The sequence below is a fragment of the Gracilinanus agilis genome, chromosome 2 (genome assembly GCF_016433145.1).
Source record: "Gracilinanus agilis isolate LMUSP501 chromosome 2, AgileGrace, whole genome shotgun sequence".
Classification (NCBI taxonomy): Eukaryota; Metazoa; Chordata; class Mammalia; order Didelphimorphia; family Didelphidae; genus Gracilinanus; species Gracilinanus agilis.
The window spans coordinates 149,134,296-149,153,297 of record NC_058131.1 but is presented as its reverse complement, the minus strand read 5'-3'; the positions used below and the strand labels follow the sequence as shown (position 1 = coordinate 149,153,297).

At 34.9% G+C, this 19,002-nt stretch overlaps 1 protein-coding gene across 1 annotated transcript in view; it reads right to left on the bottom strand.

The window, feature by feature from the left end:
* The window catches only part of GINS1 (GINS complex subunit 1), a 24,965-nt gene extending 9,113 nt beyond the window's left edge, over positions 1-15,852 (bottom strand). Inside the window, exons 1-6 of the mRNA XM_044660769.1 lie at positions 15,685-15,852; positions 10,502-10,566; positions 8,120-8,218; positions 5,648-5,738; positions 2,133-2,249; positions 885-959 (exon numbers count right to left, since the gene is read on the bottom strand). Of these exons, the coding sequence (XP_044516704.1) occupies positions 885-959; positions 2,133-2,249; positions 5,648-5,738; positions 8,120-8,218; positions 10,502-10,566; positions 15,685-15,759 (522 nt within the window). The 5' untranslated portion in view covers positions 15,760-15,852. The remainder of the gene's footprint in view (positions 1-884; positions 960-2,132; positions 2,250-5,647; positions 5,739-8,119; positions 8,219-10,501; positions 10,567-15,684) is intronic.
* Positions 15,853-19,002: the final 3,150 nt, after the last annotated feature.

Sequence of the window (19,002 nt, the reverse complement as noted above, 5' to 3'; positions counted from 1 at the left end):
TTGCCTATTTTGATACCTTCAATTTCTTTTTCTTCTCTAATTGCTATTGCTAGTGTTTCTAGTACTATGTTGAATAATAGAGGTGATAATGGGCATCCTTGTTTCACTCCTGATCTTATTGGGAAGGCTTCTAATTTATCCCCATTGCATATAATGCTTGTTGATGGTTTTAGGTATATATTGTTTATTACTTTTAGGGAAGGCTCCTTCTATTCCTATACTTTTCAATGTTTTCAATAGGAATGGATGCTGTATTTTGTCAAAGGGGTAAATCTTAAAAGTAATTACAGGGGGCAGCTGGATAGCTCAGTGGATTGAGAGTCAGGCCTAGAGACAGAAGGTCCTAGGTTCAAATCTGACCTCAGACACTTCCCAGCTGTGACCCTGGGCAAGTCACTTGACCCCCATTGCCTACCCTTACCACTCTTCTGCCTAGGAGCCAATACACAGAAGTTAAGGGTTTAAAAAGAAAAGCAATTACAAAAGTCATGCTCACTTCCTCACTGATGTGATTACTTTTCAAAGTCTTTATTTTTCTTTTTTTTTTTTTTTTTTTTTTTTTTTATTAAACCCTTGTACTTTCGGTGTATTGTCTCCTAGGTGGAAGAGTGGTAAGGGTGGGCAATGGGGGTCAAGTGACCTGCCCAGGGTCACACAGCTGGGAAGTGGCTGAGGCCGGGTTTGAACCTAGGACCTCCTGTCTCTAGGCCTGACTCTCACTCCACTGAGCTACCCAGCTGCCCCTAAAGTCTTTATTTTTCTAAGATTTAATTATTATAATATTACATAGTACATTTATTATATAGTATATGTAATATGTAATATATAAATGTATATATTATTATATACAATTATATATAAGAATTAATTATCATAAGAAATACCTGGCTGTTTTTTTTCAATAAAACTGAAGTACCATCATCAACTTCAAACTCTCCATAGTCTTTCAGACACCGCACCTGAAAAGGGAGAACTTTACTTTTTATTCAAATTACATGCATAATATATAATTTATAAATATATAAAATATAAACATATATTAATACATTAAAAATATATATATGTTTGAGATGGACACTGAGGGAAGTGAGCAAGAAGCTCTTGACAGTAAAACCTTGCAGATCAAAAGAAAAGAAGCCACTGCAACAAGCTGTGCTATCCTGACACCAAACAAAGGATGATGGCAAGCAGGAGAAAGGTGGGCTGAGGTGGAAGTGAAGATGTGGTGAGCTGAAATAGAGCCAAATGGGATTTGACCTAGTTATACTAGAGGACCCTGAACTACTGACCTAGGGATGCTTGTAGCTTATGAACATGTAAAATGGTCATAGGATTTTCAAAGAATCATAGATTTATAGCTGGAAAGGAACTTAAACATGAGATAGTACATACAACCCGCCAAATTACTAGTGAGGAACCTGAGGCTACATTATCTGACTTTCCCAAAGTCATACTCTTACAAGCATTTTAAAAGAAAAAAGCTTGTAAGACTGAAAAAACCCCAAAGTTTCCCACAGAATATTAAGTATTCTGTGTTAAGTATTAAGTTCTCTAACATTCTTTGGAATGCATTGTAGTAATCTCCTAGCACATGGAAAGGTGAGGAATTTTCTTGTGAATTCTTGCTAATGTTTTTGGTGGGGAAAAAGAATATACCAAAGATATTGTCTAACACCAACTAAAGTCTTGATGACATTCCTGATAAAGCCACTTGTAAATAGTAGAAAGTATTCCACTTGCTCAGGGAAGATGCACAATCTAATGGGTTCTGTGACTAGGAATAAACTACTGTTGTCTTTAAGCCACTGAAAGCTTTGTGGGATTTTTCTCTGAGGAGTAAATTTAGTCCTCAAGGGAAATTCTTTCAAGGGGAGGGCTCCTTTTATTGCAGTAATATTGCAAATTGCTGAAAAGTTGTTCTTCATAGGGAGGGGAAGAGTTTGTTCTTTGGATATTTGCTAAACTAATGACATCACAAATATGGAAAGAAAAAAATTACCAGATAATCAGGATTGTTATAATTTTTCTATGACATTAGTCTACAACCTAGAGTTTGAAAAACAATACTTCAGAATTGAAGTACTTTAGACTATGCTTCTAACAGAAGCAGGTAGTTGAAAAGTTGTACTTACCTCAATGTACAAGCTTTTGGGGGGTTTCATATCTTGTGTAATATCTAATCCTTCATCTCCACCTAAACATCTCATATATGTAGCAAGAGACTTTTTATAGCGATTGAACCACTCTATCTGCAAACAAATAAAAGTATTACTCTTGCAATTTTATGAAAAAGATAAATCTATTCCATAGAAGACAAATCTTTATTAACGCCTAAGTGAAATGCAAAACAAATCCTGGAATTTTCAGAAACAGATACTCTTTCTGATTCATGGCTCCTTTACAAATTTTGTATTAAAAAAATATGACTGCTGATGGATGTTATGAAGTAATATAAACATGAAGAACTCTCCATCTTTGTATTTTCTGCATTCTAATTACTATGATTTGACTGAGAGGAGTAAACAGACTTCCAAGGGATTGTTAAAAGGAATAAAAAAGTTATTTTGATAATGAAGAACAGTCAGATGCAAGGTAACTCAAATTCATTCAGAGGTGAAAAGTTAATACAAAATTGCACATAACCTACCCACCAAAAAAACAAAAACATGAAAGAAAAACCACTAATAGTTTTAAAGATGATAGATAGGTATCTATCTTTATTATCTTTTATTTGGGACACAATATTTATAGGTAATAAGACAAAGTTTATAAAAAGAAATTCTTAGAAAACACTTAAAAGAAGCTAAATATTTTTATCTCATATTTTTAATTCAGGTAATATTGGTGAATTAGTAGCATTAGATTATACCTTCTACATACAGTATATGCTTTCAAAAGGTTTACTGAGAGCTTCCTTTATTAAGAATTTTATTAAAACATTTGTTCCTCAATAATTGATATTAGTCCTTCATTTGAGCTTTGTCTTGCAATTCTATGTTTTTCTTTTTACTTTGCAATAACTGAATTTGGGTGATACAGAAACATAAACATGAAGGTCCACACCTACTGGTTTTCTTCAGTGAGTTGTCAAAAATACCCAGAAATTTAGGCAATTAACAATGGCTTCCTGCTTAGTTTCTAATTTTTTTTTCTTATTTTAGGCTTAATAAGCATCAACAAACATGAACATTTCAATAAACAAAGAAAACAAGTATATAACACTTAGTCTTTTCTGAAAACATCCTTTGGTCCTTAGCCTAAATGGTTATCACTAGTAGAGAAACCTCCTTTAGTGTATTTCAAAACTAAAACAAACAATTCCCATAACAACATGGAGTTACCATGTTTGAAGAGACCAGAGTACTTTTATAGGATTCTTTAATTTCTTAACAGAGATTTAAAAAAAATTAAGACTGGGACTCATGATGAGAAAGGATATCCACCACTATAGAAGGAACAGATGGAGTCCAAATATAGATTGAAGCATGCCATTCTTCATTTTATTTCCTCTATGAATTTTTCTCTAGAGTAAGCAAAACGTGTCTTGTTTTACAATATAATGAGCATGGAAACATGTATAACATGATAATCTATATACAATCTATATCATGTTACCTGCCTTCTAGGGGAGGGGTGGGAAGGAAGGAGAGAACATAAATTGTAAAATACAGAAAATTAATATTAAAAATTATATTATGACATGTAATCTGGAAAAGAAGCTAAAAAAGAAAACAAAGGTTGTTGGTGGCACTGTTAATTGATCCATAGTTCCTCTGGAAAGTAGTTAAAAGATAAGAGACTAAAATATCCATGCCCTTTGATCCAATGTTCCCACTACTAAGTATATATCCCGAGGAGGTCAAGGATAGAAAGGTCCCTTATAAATCAAAATATTTATAGCAGTATTTTTGTAGTAACAAAGATCCAGAAACAAAGCAGATACCCATTGTTCAGGAAATGGGTAAACAAATTGTGGTACATGAATGTAATGGACTATTATTCCACTCTTAGAAATGACGACTATGAAAGAATACCAAAAAGAATGAGAAGATTTAAATGAACTTTTACAGAATAAAGTAGAAACAGTATACACAACGATTACAAAAATACAAATGGAAATAACCAAAAAAATTGAAACCAAAAGCTATGTAATTATAATAATCAAACTTGGCCCAGATGAAATGATATTAGAATATACTGGTAATCCTTCTTTTCTTTAAAATGATGGCGAACTACGGACGTGTATATGTTATTGGATTCAATTGGTATGTTGGTTAGTTTTACCAAACTTAAAAAAAAATGTGTCTTTTTTATTCCTTCTTATAACAGACAGGTTTGTAGGCAGGAAAAGAGAAGGTATACATTAGAATATTTAAAAAATACATAGAATTCATTTTTTAAAAGGAAATAAGTGGGCACTCATTAATCTCTTTTACAAATAGAAATAAAGGCAGTAAGATAGGTACAGTTCATTGCAAAATGAATCATATATACTAACTGAAAAAAAATCCTTAGCCATTCAAATAAACTATTCTAGTCGCTCAGTACCAACACTCCTTCTATTAACCACTCCCTCTAATTACAAAGGATAGTTTTCAAGACTAGTAGAAAATATATCACCTGTAAAAATGACTGATATAAGACATATGCAATTTGAATGGGGATGTGAATTTACAAACTTGGATATAAATGTCATTAATTTTCCTATCATTTGACAAGACAATGAATGAGCTGTCGTTTAGTGATGCAATATGGCTCACACTAATTTCAATAAGTAAAAAAGTAGAAATGTATACTTGACATTAAAATAAAGTAGGTTCACTTTATAGTTTTATTGGAAAATGTTCCTTAGCTATAAAATGATTTAAAAGATGAAAACTAAAAACCAAACCCACCAAAAATGCAACCATTCATAACTACATGGTAAGCACAAAGAAAAAGTTATCTAAATATTCACTTGTCTGTAAAACGGCTAAGACAAAGAAGTGTATTCTATAATAAATCACTATCAAAAAAGTACAGAAGCTATGTGATATAATGTTAATTATCCTAATTTTCATTATAAGTAAATATATCATTCAATAAGGCAAATATATATACATACATAAGGCATCAAGGTAGTGCATTAGTTAGAGCACTAGACCTGAATTTAAATCTAACCTCAGATACTGCCTGTGTGACCCTAGGCAAGTAATTTAACCTCTTTGCCTCAGTTTCCTCATCTGTAAAATGGGGACAATAATATCCAACCTTCCAGGATTGTGGTGAGGATAAAGTGAGATCATATTTGAAAAACCTCAAAGTACTATATAAATGCTAGAATTATGATATGATGATTTATTGAAATGCTTTGTAAAATAATCAAGACATGCAAAATAAACAAAATTAATAAAATTATAGTTCCCACTTTTAAAATCGTGGTTGTTCCTTATTATTAACCATGTTATAATCAGTTGTTTTTCTGAACAATTATTAATAAGGAGGATTTTCCACATATGATCTTCAGTTTTCATTTGTTTTCATTAAATTTGCCATATAAATTAAGCCTCAAAATTACTTATTTATAAATGTGAAAAATTACCAGCAACAATCATCCTACTAGGTAGGACAAAGCAGGCACAGAATGCTGGCAATAGTGCTGACTTACTTCTTCAGATGACATGTGAAATCTCAGTGCGTTTGGCAAGACACTGCCATATTCCCACCTCAGAGCTCTAATCCGAAGCAATCGGTCATACCTAGAACATCCAAAAGATATTTGTAATTTTGACAAAAATTGTAGAGTAACGGACTGACAAGAATAGCAAGAATTAAGAAAAAGAAAATTGACAAAGGGGAACTAGCACTATGAGACCTCAATACACACTGTACCACAGGCCTATACTCCCCTCTCTCACCTGGGTTTCTGTGCTAACCCCCACCTCTTATGTTAGGGTCTCCTGGATCACTGAAGTTCAGAATGCTGGGCCTTCGAGCCTGTCTATAGCACAGCAGGACCTCGTGAGGGACCTCAGAATCCCTAGGCCTTGACTACTACTACTCCATGCCAGTTGTGCTATCCAAGGGACCTACCCAGGGACTTTCTGACCACCTTGTGGCTTTCTGAGGGAATTCTCTGCTCTTGCTCTTGCTTCTTCTAGACACAGAGCAGGCAACATGTGTCTGTGGTTGAGAATGCCTATTTTGGCTTTGATAGTGTCCCTTTTTTGTTGTCTTTTGGCTTCTGGCTTACTTTCTGTGCAATTATGGGATAGAAGATATTATTTACTATAGTTTCTAACTGACTTTCTTGATCATTATTTGGTCTGGTACCAACTTTGGGTTTTTGCTGGAGGTTTGTTTCTGGATAGTGTTTCTCTTGTTCAGGCAGCTCCCAGGTTTTTGCCTTTCTTTATAATCTCAGGTGCCTGGCTCACAGGAACTAATAAAAAGCTGTTGACTGACTAAAGAGAAACAAGAAATCAGATATGTTTTTTGTTATTCAGTCACTTTCAGTCCTGTCTGACTCTTCATGACCCATTCGGGGTTTTCTTAGCAAAGATACTGTAGTGGTTTGCCATTTCTTTCTCCAGATCATTCTGCAGATGAGGAAACTGGGGCAACAAGGGTGAAGTGACTTGCCATGGTCATACTCCTGGTAGGTGTCTGAGGCCACATCTGACCTCAAGAAGATGAGTCTTCTTAACTCCAGGATCAGCTCTCCATTCCCTGCACCACCTAGCTGCCTTAATCTAATAACTAGTTGCTTAAAAAAAATTCTTAAATTAACAAACACCAAATAAAATGTGCATTTCCATATCCAAAGTGGACTAGAAAGAGGATTGTATATGGGGATCTCAAAACTGTACCATGTATAGCTATTTTAATATCTTTGCATTTTGAAAAGAATACAAAGTAAGAATCACAAAACCAGTTCATGCCTTCCAAACTAGTTATCTTATTGCAACCATCTCCCCAAAACATTCAAAAAAGGGTCTACCTAAGCACATATATTCATATTTGTTCTATTTGTAATAGAAAGAAAAAATGTAAGTAACACAGTGTGTCTGACAATTGGAAAATGGAGAATAAATTATGGCATATCAATATAATGTACTATGCTTGCCCTCAAAAACAATGGATATGAAATATATATTTGTGAAAAAAGTCTGCATAAAATGATGCAAAATAAAAAGAATAAGACTATACTCACACCTAGTACAGTTATAAAAAAATTTTATAAAAAAAATATAGATAGATAAGAAGAAAACAAAGTCCAGAGTAGTGTAACTGAACAAATTTGGAAGGGAGGATAAAAACATTTCTTTGCTCATTTGGTTCTGCCTATAAGATTTAATTCCTTTATTTTGTGCATTTGATTAAAATTATTTTCTGTTGATACTATCAAGTTTATAATTTAAAATTTTTTTTAAAAAAGCATTTATAGCTCTTACAGATGAAAATGAATACATGAACTAAGGACTAGGAAGAGTGATGCAACGGCGATAATATTGGATTTGGAATTGGGAAGACCTGGGATATAGTCCCAGCTCTGCTACTTACTGCCTATGTCACCTTGAGCAAGGGACTTAATTTCTGTAGGCCATCATGACTTCATTTGTAAAGTGAAGGGGTTGGTCTAATTGATCTTTTAAGGTACATTCCAGATTTGAATTTATGAACCTATGATGAGACAGTTTGAGGTCTTCTTATTAAGTGAATCTATGAAGCCATATGAAAAACTCTTTTATTTCCCTGATAAAAGAAAGAAATCTGTGTTCCAAGATGATCCAAGTCAATTTCAAAGGACTTATGATAAAAAATGCTATTTACCTCAAAAGAAAGAACTTATGGGAGTCTGAATGGAGATTGAAGCATACTTTTTAAAACTTTATTTTTCTCAGGGTTTTTTGGGGTCTCTTAATATGGCAATATGTTTTGCATGATTATATATGTGCAATCTATATTAAACTGCTTGACTTCTTAAAGAGGGAGATAGTTTGAACTCAAAGTTAAGAAAAAAGGATGTTAAAATTATTATTCCATGTAATTGGAGAGAAATAAAATATAAAATCATAAAACAATTGTATTTTGCCTACAAAGCTTATAAAAACAGATTAATTTTCAACAAGACACTTACAGATATGCAACTATACAACGTCGATTTCTCAGCAAAGAACTATGTCGAAATTTGATTGTTGGAATTAAGTCACTTCGTCCATCTGACTTTGTCTCATTTCTGACAATAAAAATTCAAAGAAAAAAGAAAATCATATGTATACACATATATTTTAGAGTAAAAAGCATACATTTTCTAATGGCTTTTATTAAAACTGTCATTTCAGTGATGGTCATTTCTGGACTCATCCTATCATGATCAAGATCTAGTCAACTCAAATAATTGCCATATATCCATGACTGTAGATTGTGTCAAGTTTCCTGTCAATTCTCTTAAGATTGAAATTAAAAGTTAAATCATAGGTCTAAGGTCATATCAAGTCATTTTATTCCACTTAGCATACTCAAACTTTATATCCTAGTTAATAAAAAAATATTGTTCCTGCAACACCAGCCCTATTTCTGCTCTTGTTGCTAAATGAAGGTAAAGTTAGCATGATGATAGAAATTTATAGATTTTTACTGTATATAGCAACTTATTATAAGGATGAATTTAGATTATACTGTATTCAAATTTATCTGTAAAGGGATTTCACTTTACTTTTTTTTTTAAACTCTTACCTTCTGTCTTAGAATTGATAGTAAGTATCAGTTCCAAGGTAGAAGAGCAGTAAGGACTAGGCAAGTGACTTGCCCAGAGTCACACAGGTAGGAAGTACCTGAGGTCATATTTGAACCCAGGACCTTTCTGTCTCCAAGTATGGCTCTCTATTCACTGAGCCACTTAGCTGCCCCTACTTTACTTTTAAAAGGCCACAGAATATTTAGGATCTCATCCTAAAATAAATATTTAGAAACTGGGCAACCATCACAAAACTTTATCATAAGACTACATCACAATTAAGAAGTCGGGGGAAAGACCAGATCTGAAAGTGTTTGTTTCAGGTCTATCATACATTTTATTGGGAAGAGTAATGCCCCTTTTTTGGATGAGGAGATACTTTTTATTATTAAAAAAAGGAACCAAATAAACATTTCCTCTACTTCTAGAAATTATACCAAGTTCCTGCACTTCTTACAAATTTGCTATTATGATTTTTATATATTTCAAATAAACTACTCTTAACATCAAAGTTCCTTATTAAGCACAGACTTATTAAGCAAAGCTTAAGAAGCTATATATTTATACCTGAGAGATTAAATGTTAATGGATTACTGCTGACACATTATTTTTTTTTTAAATCCTTACCTTCTGTCTTGGAGACATATACTGTGTATTGACTCAAAGGCAGAAGAGTGGTAAGGGTAGGCAATGGGGGTCAAGTGACTTGCCCAGGGTCACACAGCTGGGACGTGTCTGAGGCCAGATTTGAACCTAGGACCTCCCGTCTCTAGGCCTAGCTCTCAATCCACTGAGCTACCCAGCTGCCCCCTGCTGACACATTATTTAACACTACCAACCTAAAAAATTTTACCCACCTACAAAATTTTTACTAGTCATAGCCATCTTTAACAGTACCACTGAAGCATCTGATAATAGTGATTGTGAGTAAATCTTTTGGCCCCAAGAACCTACTAGACATATTATCCCAGGAAGTAAAAAAAAATTTCATATATATTCACATATTCACTGTAGCACTTTTTGTGACAGAAAAAGAACTGGAAAGAAAATAGATTGAGGAATGGCTAAACTGCACATGAATGTAATAGAATGTTAATATGTTTTAAGAAATAGTGAAATCATAGAAGCAATGGAAGACTCACATGTATGATGCAAAATAAGGCCAGGAGGACTAGAAAAATAATATTCACAATGACTGTAATAATGTTAACGGAAAAACAACCAAAAAGTGTTATAAAATTATAATCACCAAGGTTGATCCCAGAGAAAAGTTGAAAAAAATGTGCCTCCTCTTTTTTTTTTTTTATTAGAGGAGGATTATGTGTATGTAGTATTTAATATGCTGTCAGACACAGTGAATATAATATATTTTTTAAAAACCACTTTTCTCTTTTTGAATATTTACTACAAGGGAAAGCTTTCTGGGAAGGAGCAGAAGGAATATATTTGGAAATTATTATGATTAAAAAAAACCAAAAAGCAATAATAAAAATTAGAGTAACTATTTCTTGAAAGAATTCTAATTTAAGCACTAAAGTTTTACTTGCCTACAGCTTTACTTACTTTGTACTGACACAAATTTCTCTTACAGCATGGTTGTAAATGAATGTGAATTTGCACAGAAGGCATAATATGAGAAATTTCATGAAGAAGTATACAATTTAATGGCTGGGTTAATAGGAAAGTATTGTCATGTTCTTTGCCTCTGTTTTAAACTATCACTTCTTTTTAAAAGTTGTTGGTTGTTTTTTTTAACATTTTCACTACTACAACACAACTTACACATCAGACTGGTTTTGTTCATACAAAGCTTTCATTTCTTCCAGAACTTGCCTGATTCCATCATCCTAAAATATACAAATTAATTTTGAAATGTGTTTATTTGTTTTTCAAAGGTACAGTTCAAACTCATGCCAAACATTTCAGACATATTTATGTACTTTTATATACATCTCATTAAAAAATCAGTATTCCTACAAAAGCACTGCAGATGATATGACTCCATTAGTTAGTGTTACAAGGTTCATTATTATTATTATTATTATTACTATTTAGTATTACAATGATAAAATGAAAGTTAAAAAGTTTCAAAAGCAAAGGTAACAGATCTCTAGACTTAATGGTCACTTGTCTTGGAATAAATTAAAATATCTTATATATTCTCATACAATATCAAACATTTGGTTTTTTAATTCTAAGACCATTAACATTTACTGAATTTATAGCTTGGAAACATACTGCATATGTCTGTTGTATATATTTTTTTTAAACCCTTAACTTCTGTGTATTGGCTCCAAGGCAGAAGAGTGGTAAGGGTGGGCAATGGGGGGGTCAAGTGACTTGCCCAGGGTCACACAGCTGGGAAGTGTCTGAGGTCAGATTTGAACCTAGGACCTCCTGTCTCTAGGCCTGACTCTCCATCCACTGAGCTACCCAGCTGCCCCCTCTGTTGTATATTTTTTAAAAACCCTATCTGGAAAACATAAGCATAGGTCTTAGAATTATGTTAATAAGGAATACATTTCTTTTTCTCATTTCAGCTTTCAAATCAAAATGTAATTTACTTTTGCCACTATTGATATACCTGTATATACCATTTCACCTACTTACATAGCAAATTGAGAGAGAGCTGGATTTGAAATCAGAGAAAAGATACAGATCTGAATACTCGTTGTGCCACTAACTATCTGTGTGATCTTGGAAAAGTCACATAAGCTCTATGGGTCTTAGTTTCTGCATTTATAAAATGAAGTATTTGCACTAGATGACCTCTAAGACATGGATAAGATGGGTAGAAGAAAGGTATGAATGACTTCTGAAACTGGGAAAAAATTTTTCTCTGATAAAGGGCTCATTTTTAAAAATATATAAAGAGCTGAGCCAAATTAAGGGGGGAAAAGAGCCATTCCCCAACTGACAAATAGTCAAGGACAAGAATGGGTAAGTTTTTGGTAAAAGAATTAAAAGTTATTAATAGTCATATAAAAATGCTCTAAATAACTATTAGAGAAATATGCAAATTAAAATAGCTCTGCAGTACATCAGGTTGCCTAAAATAACAGAAAAAGAAAATGACAAATGCTGAAAGAGAAATGGAAAAATAGGGAAACTAATTCATGGTTGATGAAGTTGCGAATTAGACCAACTGTTCTGTAGAACAATTTGGAACTATGCCCAAGGGCAATAAAAAACTATGCATTCCCTTTGACCTAGCAATATCACTACTAGGTCTGTATCCCAAAGAGATCAAAGATAAAGGAAAAGGACCAACATGTATAAAAATATTTATAGCAGCTCTTTTTGTGGTAGTAAAGAATTAAAAACCAAGGAGATGCCCAACACCTGGGAAATGGTTGAACAAGATTGTGATGGAATGCTATTGTGCTTAAGAAAAGTCAATGAAGATCAAGGATCATTTCAGAAAAACCTGGGAAGACTTATATGAGGTGATACAAAATGAATTGGGCAGAAATTAGGAAAACATTTCATATTGTAACAGTGATACTGTAATTAACTGAGAAAGAGTTAGCTACTCTGCTCAATACAATGATATACAATTCCAAAGGACTCAAGAATGAAAAATGTCATTCTTCTTTCACTTAATTTTTCTTTTTCTTTTTTAAAACCCTTACCTTCCATCTTGGAGTCAATACTGTGTATTAGCTCCAAGGCAGAAGAGTGGTAAGGGTAGGCAATGGGGGTCAAGTGACTTGCCCAGGGACACACAGCTGGGAAGTGTCTGAGGTCAAATTTAAACCTAGGACCTCCCTTCTCTAGGCCTGGCTCTCAATCCACTGAGCTACCCAGCTGCCCCCCCCCCCACTTCATTTTTCTTGTATTTGGGGGAGGAAACATAATGTGGAAATATTCTGCATGTCTTCATATGTATAATGGGTATAGTATTTCTTGCTTTCTAAATAGGTGGGGGAGAAATGGAGAGAATATGAAAATCGAAGGAAAAAAAGAATGATTCCCAAGTATTAACTTGTGTCTAAGTAATGCTTCTAGAAGAAATAGAGACTAGAATAAGACAGATAAGGTTTTTTAAATTGTCTTTTATTTTTATTTTGTACTTAACACTCAAAAAATGAGTATTTCCATATTTAAAGTAGAACTGAAATAGTCTATATGAAAATGTGAACCTCTATGTTTGCTTAAAAAAATTTTTTTTTTTACTTTCAAAGCTGACCTGCTATTCTGTATTTCCTTTTATACTTTTCTGCACATCTTCTTTTAAATGTTTTGGTGACATATTTTTCTTTCTTTTTTTTTTTTTTGAGCAACATTAACTCCCTCAAAGTTCCCCTTTTTCTTTGAAAAAAAAAAAACAACAAAAAAACAAAAAACTTTGTAATAAATAAGCATAGTCACACAATGCAAATGCATACATTAGTTATGACTGAGGAAATATATGTCTCACTCTGAATCTTAAGTACATCAGGAGGTGGGTAGCTTGCTCTATTACCTTGAGGGAAGGGGAGAGACATGTAGCAGGAAGCTGGTGATCTGAGACAGGCTCAAGGGGGAAAACTGGGTTGGATTTTTGGAGTCATCTTCATGGAAGGAGAAATCCAGCCTATGATGGGCTCATCCAAGGAACCCCCAATGCCTAGCCCTTACAGCTCTTCTGTCTTGGAACCAATACACAGTATTGATTTAAAGATAGAAGAGATAGGTTAAAAAAAAAAACTATATGAGAATCTTACAAGTTGTGCTACTCTTCTGGCTCAAGTCTTCAGTGTTTCTTATTGCCAAAAGGAAAAGTCAAAACGTCTTTGTCATCCAAAATCTAACTTTACCTTATATTTTATTATTTATTTTCAAATGATTAATCATCAACCAACAAATATTTACTAAGCATCTACTTAATACCTGTTATGCCAAGCACTAAGAATACAAAGATGAGAGTGAAATATTCCCTGTGCTCAAGAAACTTACATTCCAAATGGGGAAGATATGGTTGTATATAAACTTATACATAGTATATAAAATAAATACAAAGTAGTTTTAGGAGAAAATATACCAACAGCCAGAAGATTAGGAAAATTATCATTTATCAGATGGTACTTCAGCTAAATCTTAAAGGATACCAAGGATTCTGAGAGATGGAGGTAAAGAGGGAGTGAACAGGGATGATAGCTAATACAAACAAACAGAGATGGAAGATGGAACTTATATGCACAGAACAGCAAGGAGGCCAGCATGGATGGATTGCAGAGTATGCAAAGGGGAATAATGTATATAGCTACATTCTATATACCTCAAACATACTATGTATTTTTGAATTCATGTCTTTGTTCTTGCTATTCCAGGAACAGAAAATCTTTTCCTTTTCACCCCTAATGCCCTTACTGAACATTATACTGAACAATATATATAGTATTTTGTATTTCCCTAGTGTACTTAAGATATTATCTACATCTTAATCCCCGATAGGACTCTAAATTTTTGTATGGATTGTATCTCATCTGAACTTTATCCCACAGTGTGAAGAACACAGTGCTCTGCCTATAGTCTGTACTTACAATATTAAATGTTTATTGATTTTAACTTTACAGTACCATAAAACATACCTAAATGATAGGTGAGGTGGCACTGTAGATCTTCATCAGTAAGGCCTCATTGAAATTCTACCTCTAAGACATACTATCTGTGACCACAGGCAGTCATTTATGGAATTACTGCCTCTAGGCAATTCTCTAAGTCTAAAAGTTACAAAATTATGATTGGCTAATCTGAACCTGAAGATGGAGTTTCCAAACCAGGAATTCCACAAGTGGGCAAAATTAGAAATCTAAATTTACTTTAAAAAACCCTAAATGTCACCCCCTTCTAAATTTTATCTGTAGCTTATGAAAGATCTATTATATAGTCTATTTTAGATAGAAAACATTCAGCACTTAAGACCAAATTTCTTTTTTCTTTAATTGGAGTGGGAACTCAATAAGCATAATATTGTTGAATGATTTATTTAAAGTAGTAGTGATGATGATGTGAAGCATCTAAGAAAGAACTCAGGAGATATAGAGTTAGAGGGAGGAGAAAAACAAAATGATGGTGCACAAAGCTAAAGATAAATTATTGCTCTTTTCCTCATAACTCTTTTTGAAAAGTCAAATCATTCTAGACATTCTGTGGTGGGTTATTTCTAAGACTAGAGGCCTATGGGAATAAATGAGAACTCTCCTCCCAACAGTCACCTAATCAAAAATTAAACCACTAAACTAAGGGTCAAAGGTCAACAGAGTTTTCAGGGGGTTAAGGATCATCCAAAGTTTTGATCCAGATTTAAAGTCCAATTCAGATTTCATTCCTCCATGAATATTCTTGTGGTTCCATATCTTGATATACCTCTTATCAATCTGTATCTTCAGGCACACTCCCTTCTTTTTTATTGATAGACACAGAGATACAGATAAGACAGTACTTGAACTTGAACTTAGATTTTCAAAGTAGTCCCTTAAACTTCAGATATTTATAGCACATTTTAAAAAAAAGCTATTGCTTCCTGAATTAGGAAAAAGAAATCTTAGGGGCTGTAATTACTGTAAGGATATACTTGGAGGTCTAAATACAATTGATACATACCCCATTCATCCTTTCTCCAGCTCCCCCAAGCCTTTCAATTCCCTTTTGACAAATTCCAAAATGTAAATCTCACCTTCACATTCCCCCAACCCTAAAACCTATCTCAGGTCCAGACCTCTCCCAAGAATTCACTCCTTAGTCCCGCCCCTGCCCCTCCCCTTTCACCAGTCTATTAGGAGTCTGGATCTCACTTTACAAGACTACCCTCCTTTATTCCCAAACCAGGGCTCCAGCCCCTCCTACTCTCTCTAGGTCCTGGCCCCGCCCCCATACAAATCCGGGCCGCTCTCTCTCTCCCACCCCTAATCCCACCCCCCTCAGTCATCTCCCCAACTCAATCCAGCTCCCGCCCCCGGCGTGATGTCACGTAGCCTTACGTTGAAGGCTGGGAGCTGCCCGTCCGGAGCTCGGTGAAGCTCGCGGATGAGCTCGATGGCCTTTTCGCAGAACATCGCTGCGCACGCTCAGGATGCGAGACCCACAACAGCCTCCACTCGTGTACAGCTCCCACAGAACCCCTACTGCAGCCGTCGCTACCGCCGCCGCCGCACGAACTGCTCCTTCCGACCCCGACGGGGAAGCTTTGGCGCCAAACCCACGCTGGCCAATAGCAATGGAGAAGAGAGGGGAGGAGCCTTCCCCCACAGTCCCGCCCAGCTTTCCTTGACTTTCCTACGGGTATCGAAGAGGGACGTGATTCATCCAGATTTGAGACATTGACTACTAGTGGTCTCTGCTCGCTTCTCTTACCAGGCTAGGGATCCGCCCGGGACCCGGGACTTCGCTACCTGTGTTTGCGGTCGTAAGGAGTATTTTTGCCTCCCGGATTTGTTTCGAGAAAGAGCAAACAGGAGAAGGAAGGATTTAGGGCCTTCGGACTCACCCGTGTAGGAGGCAAGTTACGCTGTTGCCATATTGTTGGCCCTGGATGGGCTCTTTATGCTGAGCGGTGGCCTTCCCCAGGCAGTCCAACAAGTCCTATCTGTCTCATTGGCAAAAAGCGTGAGAATTCTGCCTTGTGCTCCTTTGTAACATCACGAAGAGCATTGTGCTTTTCCGGGTTTGTCCACACAGTGTGCGTTCCACGAGGGATCAACCCACTCTGCAGCTGACCCGGCCGATTGATCCCCTCTAGTGAAAAAATGGACTGCTTAATGCACAGATTTGGATAAATATATGGTTAGTGGGCAATTATTTTGTCCATTTTCATTAATTTAATTTTTAGATATCAAGACCTCTGTATGTGTTGGACGCATGATTCAAGTGTCAAGTTTTTCTTTAAAGCAAAATATTTTTACACTGGAGGTAATGCCCAGAGGCATCAAATTAAAAAAAAAAATAGTTCGCCCTAAAATTTTTTTTAATCACTGCATATTAGAGCTGGTAGGAATCTTAGAGATTTTTAGTCCAACATTCCTCATTTTACAGCTGAGGAAACTGAGAGTTGTCATGCACCTAAGTTCAGTGTTTAGCCAGTTACATCGGGAGTGAATTAGTAGACCCAGCATTTGATTCCAAATATTGACCACCGGGCTGCGTATCTTCTGCATTCTATTAAAGAAGAAACAGGCCTACAGAAGTAACTTGTCTGTCCTAGAAATGCACGGCTTGTTGCAGATCTAGGATTAGAATTAGTTACAGCCTTAGGATCTTGGAATTTGGAGATAGGAACCTTAAAGCCTGGTTCAACCCCTGAGAAAATTACAGGAAATTACTTGCCCAATGTAGTACAGCTAGTTAATGAGAGAATTGGTATTGAAATCCAGGGCTTCTGACTAAAAATCTAAATCAAGTCAAGCATTTAAGGGTCTATTAAAACACAAAGGCAAAAAATGGTTTTACAGTCTTAATATTGAACTGATTTCTCCAGCCTTGAGCTAGTTTTTTCCTTGGGTTTTACCACTATATGGAAGAGAATATATTCCAGCTAGGCATCAATTGGGGCAGCTAAGTGGCACAGTGGATAGAGTGCCAGGTTTGGTGTCAGAAAGACATCTTCCTGAGTTCAAATCTAGCCTCAGAGACTTACTAGTTGTGTGATCCTAGGCAAGTCACTTAACCCTGTTTGCCTCAGTTTCCAAACTACTACAGTAACCTTTGCCAAGAAATCCAAAAAGGGTCATAAAGAGTCAGATGGGATTGAACAGACATTAAGTCATCCGCATAAAAATATCAAGTTTTGCATGATTGTGATTTTTAGGAATTTTTCTTGCATATGGAATTTGTAAAGAATCTTAAAGTAGTTCAAAACTAGGGTCAAACTGACTTGACCTGGCTCTTTGAACTTGGCCATTTAATTTCTTTGATCCCCATTTTTTGTAAGATGAAAGATTCTGTAGGACTCATTCCATCTCTGACTTTCAAAAAGCAAGAATCAAAGTTGTATTTAGTGTACATATGGGAACAGAATCTTTCATATCATCTGGGGACCTTCTCTGTAACTTAGTAAATAAAATCTTAGGGAGTTGCCTGTAGCATATGGAGGTTAAATGACTTGGCCAGAGTCACACCAGTTGTCCTAGAGATTGGTTTTAAACCCAATTCTTAGCTTCAGGCCGGGGATTCTATTCATTAGGGTCTAATGAATTAGGCCTTTAATGCAGCAGGTATATTCAACACATTACAGAATGTTTTTTTATTTTTAGTATCAATGTTTTGACATATACTACTGAAATAGAAAAATTTTGTTTGTTCAAGGGATGGACTTTTCCAAAGACCAAAGTTCTTAAAAGGCTCCTCACCAAAGGGCTGATCCCCAGGGAATAAATATTTTAGGCCTCAGCAATAAATTTGAAGGGATTATAATCTGTTCTAAAAAGAACTAAAGAGTGACTGAATACCCACCTGAATGAAATCAAGGATATTTTGAAATCTTGAACTACCCTTAAGTGTATTCATGCTAGTCATCATCATTAGATACATTGTTGCTCTGTTTTAAAATTATAATAGTTAAAATACTTGTATAATCTTAATTTGAGAATAAAACTTCAAAATCCTGATCTTAAAATCAGTAAGACCATGTGATTTCCACTAGACACCAGGTGTCCACATTCAAAATAAAGTGAATGACCCAGTCAGTTGTTGCAGTCTGAGCTCTAAGAGGTTTTAACTATGTTGTTTTCTTTTCAGAAGTATATAGAATAGGGGTCAGCAACTTTCTGCAAGAGCTATAAAGTCAATTTTTTTTTCAGGCGCTGTTACAGGAGCGCGCACTGTGAGCACTGTACAGCTCTCACGAAATTACATTTTAAAAAATGTGGCATTTATGGCTTTCACAGCCAAAAAGGTTGCCAACCCCTGCTATAGAAGTATTAAAGTATAATTTTTTGCAGTTTAGTTGCATGTAATTGCAGCATATCCAATCTTCATTGCTATTCTACTTTAAGAAGTTCACAATTCTAATTTCATAACATATGCTTCTAAAAGTAGCTTAAGACATATTTATGACATTTTACAAATTTGTCCATTTATTTTTGAATTCAAAAATATCATTAAAATGATAAAATAAAGTCACAGTTATCAAGTACATTTTAATCAGTCATTCCCCATGTTGATTTAAAACACTTTTAAATGAAAGCAAACTTTGAAATGATTATTATAAAAAAGGTAAAGGAATGCATCCTTTGTTCACTTTTTAACCTATCAAATGACATATTACTTTTTTTTAAACCATTTATTAATATTCATTTTTAACA